We start from the raw sequence: 14,256 nt of genomic DNA on the forward strand, positions 1-14,256 counted from the left end.
GTATTTGTTTGTGTGAATGTTTGTCAGAATTTGTGCTCATTTAATCGGAAAAGCTTTTGTAAGGTCAGACGCTGATGTTGGTCTTACAATTGATGTTCCGGTTCATCTCAAGAGTGTTTTGTGTGGTTAGGGTCAGGGCTTTGGGCAAGCCACTGGAATTCCTTTACACCAAGCTTGTCAAAACCCATTTTTATGAATCTCGCTTTGTCCACAGGGGCGCAGTCATAAAAAACAAAATGGTCTTTCTCAAATTGCTACCACAAACTTGGTGATATATGTTTTATTTTATATACCTGTTATGCCCAGTAATAAATAAAGGAGTGTCAACCTACTTTTGGCCATTTATTGTAATAGGTAATTAAAAACTGCAGAGAAAAAGAGGGTTGCGTTTGTTGATTAATACTGAATATGGAATGAAAGAATACAATGAATTGTTAAGCAGGCACTTACAGCAGCCATGGAGTTGATACGGTCGATGTAGTAGTCGGGCCAGCTGGTAGCGAGTTTGTTGGGATCCTCTTGTTCCTAAATAAAAATGCAAAATAAAACCATTTGATTATAATCCCATATAATACACGGTAACCCAAACAGCATGGCTTAAAACAACCACAGAAATAAAATTGGAATTTGTGTGTCTTTATATTTGTCATTAAGTAACAAGAAAGGTAAGCACCAGTATGGTACACAGCATGCTCAAGAGAAGCTGTGAGATACTAAACATACAAAATGTCCATAACTTTCATGAACTGTATGAATAGCAAAAGTACTAAATACACAGTTTCTACATTGTAATCCCAAACATCAGGATGCATTTTCATTAAGAGAAAATGCATAGATAAAATAAAAAGGTAGAATTTAGATTTAAAAAGGTCCTTATGGGTTCTTGGGATTTTTTTTGTAATTGTCCAACAACACAAAAAAACATTCCAACATTCTTTTTACTTAAAAAGCTTCATATGATTCTTTCTAAAACCTTCTATTGTAGAAACACATGATACCAGCAGGAACTTCTTCTTAAATTGCAGATCTACAAGCACAGCTTTTGTTTCATCCAGTGTAACCCAGAGTATTGGAAACATGACCAGCTGTTCAATTCCCCATCATTTCTCTCTATGCACGTCACTAAATGTGTCACTTTATTAAATCAGCTGTTTCTAGTCTCAGCTGGGGTAGCAAATAGTGTTATTTTATCATTAGTTCCATGGGGAGCACTTACTGATCTGATAAAGGTTTGGTTTCCTATAGCAACAAGTAAACATCATGCAGAGAATGTGAAGACACCTACTCAGTTCAAATCAGAAAAGCACCTCAAGCATTTTGGGGAAAATATTGTTACCAGCGAGCATTAATACTTTTTTGGAACAGAAATGATGATTCCTTGTTCTGAAGTTTCCATGGATGATTTATGTTCAACCCAACAGTATCTCTCAAATTATTTTTATTGTCAAAATGCTTAGTACTGCTCAAACCCTTTTTTATTCATAAACCACATAAATAACTCAACATACGTATCTGTCCAGGTCTGAATGTACTGACCCACAGATTAAACTGCTCACTTTGAGGTTATGTTGCCACATAATGTGTGTTAGATCTGGGTACCATATACAAACATGGCTTATATGGGAAGTCAAAAAGGCCAGTATAACTTAATTAACTTAATTAATTTTGCTGTTTAAATAAATAATTCAGATTATTTAAATATCATTTAGTGGTTTGTCAGGTGTACATTATACAATTGTATGTACTGTATATTTACTGGGCAATTCATTAGGTACACCTGGTACGTACAATATTTCTTTATAAGTTACACCTTGTAAATATACAGTACAGTTAGTGACTGTAATTATAATTGTTCTGTACCTCAGTACACAGTAAGCAGTCATGTGTAAGCAGATACAACCCTCCACTGCTGACTGAGGATCTCTGCAACTGACACACACCCCCTCTGACACGTGTGCAGTACCGAATGCATCTTTTCTCCTGCACGAGGCAAGTTCATATGGGGATCAGCCTTGTTCACGAAAAGCCACACTCTGATCAGGGTGGCCTCCCATGTTCTGAAGTTTCCATGGATGATTTATGTTCAACCCAGTTGTTTTTATTGCCAAAATGCTTTGTACTGCTCAAACCAGTTTTATTCATAACCCACATAAATAACTCAACATATCTGTCCAGGTCTGAATGTACTGACCCATAGATTAAACTGTACATGTTGAGGTTATGTTGCCACATAATATGTATTAGATTCGGGTACCATATACAAACATGGCTCATATGGGAAGTCAAAAAGGCCAGTATAACTTAATTAGATTTTTGCTGTTTAAATAAATAATTCAGATTATTTAAATAACATTTAGTGGTTCGTTTGTTTGCTTATTAGTATTTAAACGTCATGTTTTACACTTTGGTTACATTCATGACAGGAACGGTAGTTACTCGTTACACAAGGTTTATCAGTTCACAAGGTTATACCAAACACAGTCATGGACAATTTAGTATCTCCAATTCACCTCACTTGCACACCTTTGGACTGTAGGAGGAAACTGGAGCACCCGGAGGAAACCCACGCAGACACGGGGAGAACATGCAAACTCCACCCAGAAAGGACCCTGACCGCCCCACCTGGGGATCGAACCCAGGACCTTCTTGCTGTGAGGCGACAGTGCTAGCCACTTAGCCACCGTGCCACCCCCATTTAGTGGTTTGTCAGGTGTACATTAAACAACTGTTTGTACTGTATATTTACTGGGCAATTTATTAGGGAAAACCGGGTACGTACAATATTTCTTTATAGCTACACCTCGTAAATATACAGTACAAACAGTTGCAAATGCAAAAAATCTACAAAAGCCTACATGTCATTTCCCTGAAAAAAAAACTGACCCAAGCTGTCAGAAACAAAAGCAAACTATTTCTTTTCACTCATTTCGAAGCTTGTTTTTCTCTTTGCATTTAAGCTAAGCACACAGATGCCGTCTGCTCACACAGCCAGATGGATTTTATCGGTCAGATTATCCGCTTAATGACTAATGACTTTACACTTTATCACCTGGCAACCCGAACCTGCACACTATTAAGAGAACATTTCTCCTGGCAGGAATGTACATAAACAGCCATTAAAAAAGGTAAACTTTCTCTTGGCTCTAAATGGGAGAGGGGTCTGCTCGGTTTCAAGTCTGTGTGGTGGTGAAATGTTCTTCCTACGTGTCAATATTTATGCTATTAAAACAGCTGGAGTGGATGGCAATAATAAACACGACCCCGTGTTCTCGGGCAGCGCGGGCTTGTCATGGCTTTGGGCTGAACACAGGAGCTACTGTGTTCAAGAGCTGTAAGACAGAACATCATACACACAGCTCTGATAGAAAACACACACAGCTCTCCATTGTGCATTTGTATTTTAACAAGAAGAAGAAATGTTTTATTAAACAAATATTGAATTTTAACAATTTGTCTATTAAAGCTGCTGCATATTTGTGATTACCGCAAATAGTTTTGGTTTGGTTGGAATGAACATGAATCTTTAAATCTCAAAACTAAATTAAAACTAGGGACCTAAAAGGATTTATTTAAACAACAATACTTTAATAAGCCTCTAAATCTTTATTATTCATCCTTTTAAATATAAACCAACCAACTACTACATTTACCAAGTAAAGCTGTATAATAGTGGGGGGAAATTATTTAAAATTATTGAACCATTTTTTGTTCCATTAAATAGTGTATACATGCACATGGCACACACTTATTTTTATTTATTTATTTATTTATTTTTAATTTATAATTCCAAAGCAGAACCACAAATTATACAGAAAGGAGTAGTGAGGTTTAATACACTGACAAAGGAAACAAAAAGATATACCGGGATGAATAAAAAAAGAATTTTATTTCATCTTCCAAAAGAAATTTAAATGTAATGTTTAATGATTAGAGAAAACAAATACAAACGAAACAAAACAGAAAAGTCAAGGTCCTTGTATGGCCTCCTGACTTAATTCCCATTCAAATTTTACAAAGAATATTGTAATTATGAGCCTATTTAGTAGACCCTTGCTACCGTATGAAATATAAGACAATTTTCCAAAAGCAATGGGTAAGAACGATTGAACTACAATTTTTTTTGCCATAAATGTCTTGAAACTGTAACTGACAAAAGCAGATTTTTAACAAGGTATAAACAGCTTTTCCAAAGAGGGTGTGAACACCAATAATAAACAATGAAAGGTGGTTGCATACTTGTTTTCTTCTATTGGGGGATCCCTGATTGCAGTCGAGGTGGGTACATTGCTGCTCACGCCTCGTCCAACCCAATTAGGGTTCTTACACAGCGTTTGAAGACCCCACCCACATAGTCCAGTCATCCCACCCTAGCAGAACCGTGTTTGCTGCAGGCACTGCCGAATTATGCCCACTAGATGGCGCCCAGCTGACCGGTGGCAACGCCGAGTTTCGATCCGAGGAGTTCAGAATCTCGGTGCTGGTGTGCTATCGGAATAGCCCGCTGCACCACCAAGGCACCTTAAAATGTATATTAAGACCTATTTTTAAAATGTATTTACTATTCAGGGGTTTAAAGGTATGTGCTATTAACACATTTAACTGGGAACAAACTTTTAAAAATGTAAAAATATAAATATATTAAATAAATTAAAAAAAAATTGTCTTATTTTTGTATTTATATTTAATAAGTTAGATAGTAGAAACACGGTAATTATCTGAAGTAGTAAAAAACTATTAACATGATATCCATCTGCACATTGTATCGTTTCGGTGGTTGAATTTATCAGAAGACCTTCAGCAGAGCAGTGAACAAAGCAAAGCAGTATAATTCATAATTCTGTTCCAAGTGTCTTTGACCCCACCGAACGGTACACACACACATTTAATACACCACGTTGTCCTGTGGAGGCGTGTGCTGTGGATTCTGGAACAAATTCCTCTTTCGTGTCTCCTTATGTGCTAGAGCACAGCACTCGAGTTTGGCAACTTTAACCTGGGGGTCTTGCTCACTCGCTTTCGGGGATTAAACTTCTACCACGCCAATAGCCAAGGGGACCCCAGAATATTCTCCAAAGCATTTCACTGCCTGTATGTTCTCTGTGGTTTTGCTTGAGATTTTGCTGCCAAGTGTTTTTGGAACCTGTTGGCTAAACCCACACAAAAGTGCTTTAAAGCAGCAGCTGTACAAATGCAGAGGTGATGACACCAAACCCAGAATAACTGCCAAAAGAAAACATTTCAGCTGAAAAATACAGCACGTGAGGGGCTGAGAGCAAGCGATTGATAATGAATCATTTTAATTTCTGATTTTGTTAATAGCCAGTGGTAATGAACCTGAACACAGACTGAGCTGAGTGTATGCTATAAATCTAATTAGCCCGGTATCGGTGTTGTGTGGTTCTTCATATTTAAATACTGTCTAATCAGAATGTATTATTTATGTGATACAATCAAGATAAATGGACAGATGCATGCATAGTTTGTTGTTTTCAAAGGGCTTTGTTAAAATGTATTAAATATTTCAAAACTAAATTGCATTTTTTATCCAATCAGGATTCCCTCAGATGATTTTAATTCACCTGCTTAGTTTGAAATGTTTCAAACTGGTAAAAATGGAATTCTATATACTTTTTACTTTTATACTGCCCAGTTTCAAAAAAAAAAAAATATATATAAAGTTGTTGTTTTTTTTCAGTATATATATATATACTGTATATCCACACTGATCAGCCAAAACATTAAAACCACCTCCTTGTTTTTACACTCACTGTCTTATCAGCTCCACTTATCACTTATCAGCTCCATATAGAAGCACTTTGTAGTTCTACAATTACTGACTGTAGTCCATCTGTTTCTCTACATACTTTAGCCTGCTGTCACCCTGTTCTTCAATGGTCAGGACCCCCACCGAACCACCACAGAGCAGGTATTATTTAGGTAGTGGATCATTCTCAGCACTGCAGTGACAATGACATGGTGGTTGTAATGTCCAAATTCTGGACATTTGTTTACATTTATTACACTTAGCAGACATTTTTATCCAAAGCAATCTACAATTATGACCTTATACAGTCCAATGAATTGAGGGTTAGAGGCCTTGCTCAAGGACTTTACATTGGCAAACTGGCAGTGGTGTAGAGCCAGTGACCGTTCGATTACTGGTCCAGTACTTTAAGTGCTAAGATACCATTTTTATTTACCAAAAAAGATAACATGTCCAGGAAGATGAGAACATATGGTCATCCTAGTCATGGTATTTGTGCTTTATTTGGCCAACATAAAGGGTATCAGGATTTCCTGGGCTGCATTTAATTTGTGATAATTTCTCTAATAGTGCCGCATTCCAGAATGCAATTTACATGTTTTATTAAAGAAACATTTGTCTCCAAATAATTAATCTTAACTTGTAATGACAAGTCACTTGTATTGTTTAAGTCTTGAGTTAGTCATTCATGGAAAACGCTAGTCATATTGACTAGTTGTATTTTGAGAATCTGCTCATGATTATTACAGTGCCAACACTGGTAAACAAAAGAACAAATAGAAATATAGAAATAGAAAACATAAAATTGTTATGTGACAGATTTCAAACAGGCATTTAGTTCACTTACACCTGACTGTGGTGAACCACAATGTATAAATTAACATATAAGTGTAACAAAGTTAAAAATTTATATATATTTGAACACATATTCCGTTGACAAGATAAAACATGCATGGGAGGAGGAATTGGGCCCTGATTTACCTGAACAGTGGTGGGAAGAGGCAATCAAGAGGGTGCGCTTTAGCTCACCCTCTGCCAGACTTCAGTTAATTCAATTTAAAGTGCTACACAGAGTTCACCGCTCGAAGTCTCAGCTATCAAAATTTTACCCTGGGACAGTTAGTGATCAGTGTGATAGATGTTCGATGTCACCTTGCAATTTAAGCCATATGTTTTTTTTTTGCCCAAGGATTTATAAATTTTGGTTTGATTACTTTGCAATGATGTCAAAAATTCTTGGTGTTACCATCCAAATCTGTCCTTTCATTGCAATATTTGGTCTGTGTTTAGGACCTCAATCACTTTCGCAGGCCCAGTCTGATGTTATAGCTTTTACATCCTTATTGGCAAGGCGTCGTATCCTTTTGCTCTGGAAATCCCCTAAACCACCTACTATCTCAATCTGGCTTCATGATATGATGTATTTCTTGAAACTGGAGAAAATTAGATTCACTTTGAGAGGTGATACCTCGAAGTTTTATTCTAAGTGGAATTCCTTTCTCGCCTATTTTGACCAGCTTCAGGCCATGCCTTCGAATTAACTGATTAACCCCCCTCCCCCCCCCCCCATTTTTTTTTTTTTTTTTTTTCTTTTTTCTTTTTCCTCTCCTTTTGTATATTTATTTATTTATTTTCATTGAATTTCTTTTTGGTAATTTTGTCTACTGTATATTTTTATTTATAGTTTTTGTTTTTTGTTCTGTTATTGTGTGTGTGTGTGTGTGTGTGTGTGTGTGAATGTGTATGTGTGGTCTTTATGTATGTTTGATTGTAAAAGAAAAACTGAGGAAGTCTGAGAGCCATTACATTTCTTTGTAACTTGTTGTATTTTGACTTCTCAATAAAAAATTTATAAAAAAAAAAAAAAAAAAAAAATTATATATATTTTAATGTTATAATTACACAAAATTATTTTCTTTAATATAGCCTGTATTGGTGCTGGGCAGTTTACATTGGGACATCCCATTCCCATTTTCCCTCTCTTAAAGTCTCCTCCCCTTCCCCTGCCTCCTCCCTTTTGATTTTTGTCATGTATGAGGAGGCAGGTATCAGAATATGCCTCATGTCTAATTTGTATTAATTGTACATTTTTAGTTCATAAAAAGCTCACCAGGTTTATATATATGTTCCTGTGTTCATTATCAGCAATTTTGCTATATAATATTTTGCTGATGTTCAGTTTTAGAGTGAATTATACTTCTGCACATGTTGCTAACATTACACAGCATGGTCCACGCAGTATACCAGTCAGCTAAGTTTATTCTTTTATATTCTTTTTATATGAGGAGGTGAGGAGAGCAGAGAGAAAGCAGGGGCTCGCTAACCAATACTAAAGCCTATATTATTTCTGTTATCAGGTATGCATAATTTTATGTATAAAGTTGTTAAAGCCTGAGATATATTACGGTTATGTTAACGGTTATGTTAATGCAGCAATGCGCAGTAGAGTGACGTCATTACTGTATGCGCCCGTCTTGTCTGCAAACAAATCCAAGTTGTTATTGTTAATAAGCTGTTGTTATTTTTTATAATTTTTATACAATACAATATATTCTTTACTATAAGCCCTGCTTTTGCAGCCCTTTTGATTTGTCATGTATGGGGAGGTGAGGAGAGCAGAGAGAAATCAGGGGTTTGCTAACCAATACTAAAGGCTGTATTATTTCTGTTATCAGAATAAAACCAACAAAAACACAATGCAGAGTTCTTTTGTTTATTGGTGGCAGCGGCATCTACATCCAACGGTTACATAAGTAGCAGCTCACGAAGCAGACGCCGTATGCTTAGCTGTTCATCAGTTCATCTTATTAGTGTTACGTCTTTTCTGACTTGTTTTTGTCCGTTTATCTCTTAATATCTTTTTTGGCGTTTAACTAGATGTGAAATGTGTGTTTAATCAGAGTGGAAAGCTATAAAACAGCCAGTTAGTGTAAATATTGATACAGGCTAACAAGAAGCTGGTCGTTCCCTTCGGTAACAGGCCGGCCCTGCAGAAATAGCATTAGCACACAGATCTGTGCCTGTCTCTGTGCCAGAGCAGTAATCAGCCACGGTTGAGGCCAGACAACCATCTTGCCAAGATCAAACCTCTCAGCATGCTGTACCCTGCTTCACCCTGCAATCTAATTTAAATATCTAGTTTCAACAGCAGGAATCCAGCTCCGAGTACAATTATTCAAATCTGTCAGTGCCCTTGATAAAAATGTTAAATAAATTTAATTTGAAGACCCACAGATGTCCAAATATCTATACAATAAAAAACACTGCTATGCAAAGCCACTCTCATACCAGGTTTTAATTGATATTCTTTAAATACCAAAATTAACACAAGTTGCTAGGATTAGATATATTGCAACAAATATGCCAAGTTCACACTACATGACTTTCGGAGTTCCTGGGTCGCTGTACAGTTCACACTACACAACTGGATCTCGGGAGTCTTTTAAGTTGTTGTGGTTTTCACACTACACGACTGATTGGCGATAGGGATGAGTGTATCACCAGGATGAGTTGGTCTAGTTTCCCAAACTACATTTTATTACGAAAATACACGCAAGAAGTGACGAGGGGTTTAATGAAACTGTGTCCAAAAATGCACTTCAACAATAAGTGTGCAGCATAAAAGCAAGAAGGAAAAATAAATGAATCCGAGTGGATTTGGCAACAAGATCAGTAGGGATTGTCTGTTCTGTAGTGAGTTGGAGGTTAATAAATATTTTTTGCAATGCAGCATTGGTATTATGGTTTGGCATGGATGATAAGGTCACAAATACTGTAAAGCTTGTGTGTGTGCTGATGTGTGCTGATAGAAACTATATTATGTCCCTGTCCCACGTTTTTACACTCCTCCACCGGGTTTCCAAACCCCGTATCTTGCATTCTCATCGGCTGTAGTTTGACACCGCACTCACTGCCAGTCGGCCAACTGATTCAGATGTTTAACATGCTAGATATTTTACTTTAGTCTGCAAGAGCTTGGCAAGCCGCTTGGATCGAGTTGTTGAACAGTTCACACATAGTGATCGAGAGCCGAGTTTTGAACGCAGAGTTGCCTCCGAGCTGACATATCTAGCGGCGACTAGTCGGCAAGCAAAAATCAGGGCAAAAATCTTGTAGTGTGAACTAGGCATTACAGTCCAACACATTTAAGCAAATCTTATCATGTTAAAATTTGACCTGCAACTTTGGGTCAGTGATCAATGGCAGAGCTGCTTTACTGTGGAAATTGGACATAAAGAAGGTGCTAATATAGATGTTACATTTGGGGGGTGGGGGCATTTCCCCTGCGTACCTCATCGGCCATGACATTTTGCACTATTTTCTAAAAAATTTAAAAACTAAAACCGCTATTATCCAGAAAAACTGGGTACAAGGCAGGAATTTTAGGTGAGTAAATTTAAGGTGTGAATAATCCTATTCTATTTATTTAGTTTGATGCTCATTTAATGGTTATAAAAACCTCACCTATATAAATTGGCTTGGTTATTTACACTGCCTTATGGAACAGTCATTTAAGAAATGTGAATGATTTAATCTTTGATCTTTTTTGTTTAGTGGTTTCCCCTGCGTGCGTCATCGGCTGTAAGAGTGTGGCATCCCATGATGCCCAGCGGCCACGGTCGAGGTATTTTTATGGGATAAAAAGTGGGTTTTGTGGTTAGAATGGTGTTTTTGCTTGTATGTACATGCCGCTTTCATTAAGTGTGTTGCTTTTGATGGGGTGAACCCGTTCTGTGTTTGTTTAAGCATAGCGGGAGTGGTCTGTGTATTCAGATTTAGTCTCTACTTTGTGCTCTGTACTGGTTTAGAATCGACTGAATAGAGTGATGCCTCCTGCATTTCAGAGATGGGGCATCTGTGTCGCATGTAAGTCGCGCACACACAGCTACTTCAGACTCGACTCGGACTCGTTTCAAATGACTCGGACTCGACTTGTGACTCGCACGCAAAAAATGACTTGTAGACAACAAAAGTCAGCAGCATGTGTTAACATTAGTTATGTGTGACAATTATATATAAATATATATATGATCTGACATCATTCTGATCGTGTCATTTTCTGCTCTCTAATAACGCTCTGGCCATTTTAACCTGCAACGCACGCAATGGGTAAATGTTCCAGCCAGCTTCCGGCGTAGTGATGAAACATCGCTCCCTACTCCCTCCTTTGGATTGGAATCTCACTTAAAACAGTGGAAAACCCTACGTAGTGCACTGGAACAGCTGGTGTGAATGAAACGCTCCAACAGAATTGGTGCTAATGGTTGGAAGAACCGCTTTCTGAACCAATCAGACCTCCTGATTTTAATTTTTAGTAAGAAATGCTGTTATTTGTATTTATTTAGTTTGCTATCAACTAAAAGGTTGAGAGTTCGAATGCCAGCTCTGCCACTGTTGAGCCCTTGATCAAGGCCCTTAACCCTCTCTGCTCCAGGGGCGCCATACGATGGCTGACTTTTTGCGTGAGGAAAGAATTTTGTTGTACTGTACACCTGTACATGTATATATGACAAATAAAAGCTCTTCTATTCTATTCTAATTGCGCTACAACAGTGAGCCACTTCTATCACCAGGTGCCACTGTGTTATCAGAGATGATGTCACGTTTGAATGTCCTGATCAAATGAACCCAAGGTCAAGATCTGTAAGAGAACACAAAGAACGACTGTATGCCTTGTACTCCTATCAAGCTAATCGAGTCTCTGAGAAAGCATTAACACAAACTCAAACTGCATGAACTGTTTACAACAAGGTCCTGACCACAAGCACGCAAACTCGAACATCCAGCCAGCTGTTACACAACATCTGCCTGACAGCCACGATGCTCTTGCTGGAGATGGAATGCACACAAGGGTGTGTTTATTATAGTTATTATGGCTGCTGTGTTTGGGTACTTCGAGTCATAGTGACACTGTGAATGGAAGTTTGCTTCTCTACAAAAATGTGTCTTATTATAGTCCATATAAACGTTGTATTGTAGTCTGGACCTAATTATACAGTTTCCTTGCATGGGTGAGTTTCGCTGTACCGTAACAAATGGAAATTTTGGTGAGTGGCCAGCATACCCACAAACTGACAGTTCTGGTCCAGAAAGTGCATCTGGTATTCTCTAGGAAGGAATTCACATCCACATTGTCCTCCTTTTATTCATGATTGTTTTTATTTTTATTTGTGATTTGTAAAGATAACACTATGTGGATGCACCTTAAAGGTAAACAGTTACTGTAAGTTATCTATTATTCTGCAAAATGTTAGACCCACTTTACTACTGGACCACCACTGACCAGACGTCTATTGGCTGTGGACAGTGTTAAGTAGTAGTATCACTAAAAGTAGTAAAGCTATTAGTGTAACTTTAGTAAACGGGGGGATTGATTCATAGCTTAGCACAGGGTCAGCCATTGGACTCTCCCAGGACCACCACAGAGCAGGTATTATTTAGGTGGTGGATCATTTTCAGCACTGCAGTGACACTGACATGGTGGTGGTGTGTTAGTGTGTGTTGTGCTGGTATAAGTGGATGAGACACAGTAGCGCTGCTGGAGTTTTTAAACACCTCACTGTCACTGCTGGACTGAGAATAGTCCACCAACCAAAAATATCCAGCCAACAGTGCCCTGTGGGCAGTATCCTGTGACCACTGATGAAGATCTCAAAAGATAAACAACTCAAACAGCAGCAATAGATGAGCGATCGTCTCTGACTTTACATCTACAAGGTGGACCAACTAGGTAGGAGTGTCTAATAGAGTGGACAGTGAGTGCAAGCCATAGCCTAGTGGTTAGGGTACTGGACTAGTAATTAAAAGGTTGCTGGTTCAAGCCTCACCACTGCCAGGTTGCTGCTGTTGGGCCCTTGAGCAAGGCCCTCAACCCTCAATTGCTCAGATTGTATACTGTAACTGTACTATAAGTCGCTTTGGATAAAGGCGTCTGCTAAATGCTGAAAATGTAAATGTAAAAATGTGAGTGGACACAGTATTTAAAAACTCCAGCAGCAATGCAGTATCTGATTTACTCATACCAGCACAACACACACTAACACATTACCACCATGTCAGTGTCACTGCAGTGCTGAGAATGATCCACCACCCAAATAACTCTGTGGTGGTCCTGTGGGGGTCCCGACCATTGAAGAACAGCTTGAAAGGGGGCTAACAAAGCATGTAGACAAACAGATGGACTACAGTCAGTAATTGTAGAACTACAAAAAGCTTCTATATGGTAAGTGAAGCTGATAAAATGGACAGTGAGTGTAGAAACAAGGAGGTGGTTTTAATGTTATGGCTGATCGGTGTATATCGCATAAGCACAACAAAGTCAGGAGACAGGAATATTACAGTTTTTTGGTGTCTTTGAATCTGAAACCATCTGTGTAATGCAGGAATATTCTTGTCACCTTGCCATCCTAACCATGGCACATCAACCTTCTGGGCAAGAGCTTACATTTCTTTCTGTGTTCAACTACTTTCCATTCACTGGGTCTGACTCTGTGTATACATCATACTGCATTTTAATCAGTCCTGCCATAATCTTTCTCCACTGCAGCCAACATGAATAAGCTTTTTGTTTCCATTCCTGGTTTTTTTCCAAACAGATCTGCCTGGTTCTGGTTTGGTTTTTTCCCTCAATTCGAACTCCGTGTGCAGTAAGAAAACCTGTCCATTTTTTAGAGGACTGGAAGAAACAGAAGACTAGCTGCAAATGACTTAGTTCCAGGAGACATGGCAGCGAGCCGTTTCTGCTCCAAACCACAGAGCACCCCACCCTGCCTCCAACACGGCCCTCCTAACCAGAATCTGAAATATACTGCGAATGGTTAGTACAGCAGAGCCTCTCTGCACTATGCTTACAATTTTAAGTTGATAGGCAAGGCTTGATGTTATTAGGTAGCTAAACCAGAAGCTCAGACGCACTGGTTTCTGTTTGTTCAGCAATTACCAGCACACAGTCGTGAAAGAGCCATGTGCATTTGTTTAATGTGAGATCCGGTAAAGCTTTCACAGGCCACCACAGTCTCTGCACTGTAATCAGAGAGACAGTAATATCCTGAACGACCGACCGCAAACTCACAGAGATGAAATCAGCTGAGCAAAAGATATGTGTGAGGAGGATGGTGGACGTCTTGGCCTGTGCTTTAGATTCAGCTGTGGTTACAAATTTCAATTTCAAGGCTTTCATTGTAAAAACAAAGTTTTACAGTTCTTTGTCTGGAGCATTAAACTAGGACATTACCAGCTTACCTAAATCTTTATCAAATATGCCTAATAAAGCAAGCAGAATCTGGCTTTCAAATGGTACAACAGTAGGGCTGAAAGGATTCCTCGAGAAACTCGAGTCATTCGATTACTAAAAATCATTCATGCAAATTTTTCGCATCGAGGCATCGTTTAATCCATACAACTATATACACCTCACGGTGTTTCGCACGGACGACTTTTGCACGCGTTCACGCTGTGGGCAAAGGGACGTGAAGAAGCCGAGGGCTGCATCC

General features: G+C 38.5%; 1 protein-coding gene across 3 annotated transcripts in view; it reads right to left on the reverse strand.

Annotated features, from left to right (window-relative positions):
• daam2 (dishevelled associated activator of morphogenesis 2) overlaps positions 1–14,256 on the reverse strand; it is a 176,575-nt gene that overhangs the window by 76,296 nt on the left and 86,023 nt on the right. For all 3 annotated transcript variants that reach the window (XM_063007178.1, XM_063007176.1, XM_063007177.1), the window contains exon 4: positions 451–525. In XM_063007178.1, coding sequence (XP_062863248.1) covers positions 451–525 — 75 coding nt within the window. The remainder of the gene's footprint in view (positions 1–450; positions 526–14,256) is intronic.

This window comes from Trichomycterus rosablanca, chromosome 13, assembly GCF_030014385.1.
Source record: "Trichomycterus rosablanca isolate fTriRos1 chromosome 13, fTriRos1.hap1, whole genome shotgun sequence".
NCBI lineage: Eukaryota > Metazoa > Chordata > Actinopteri > Siluriformes > Trichomycteridae > Trichomycterus > Trichomycterus rosablanca.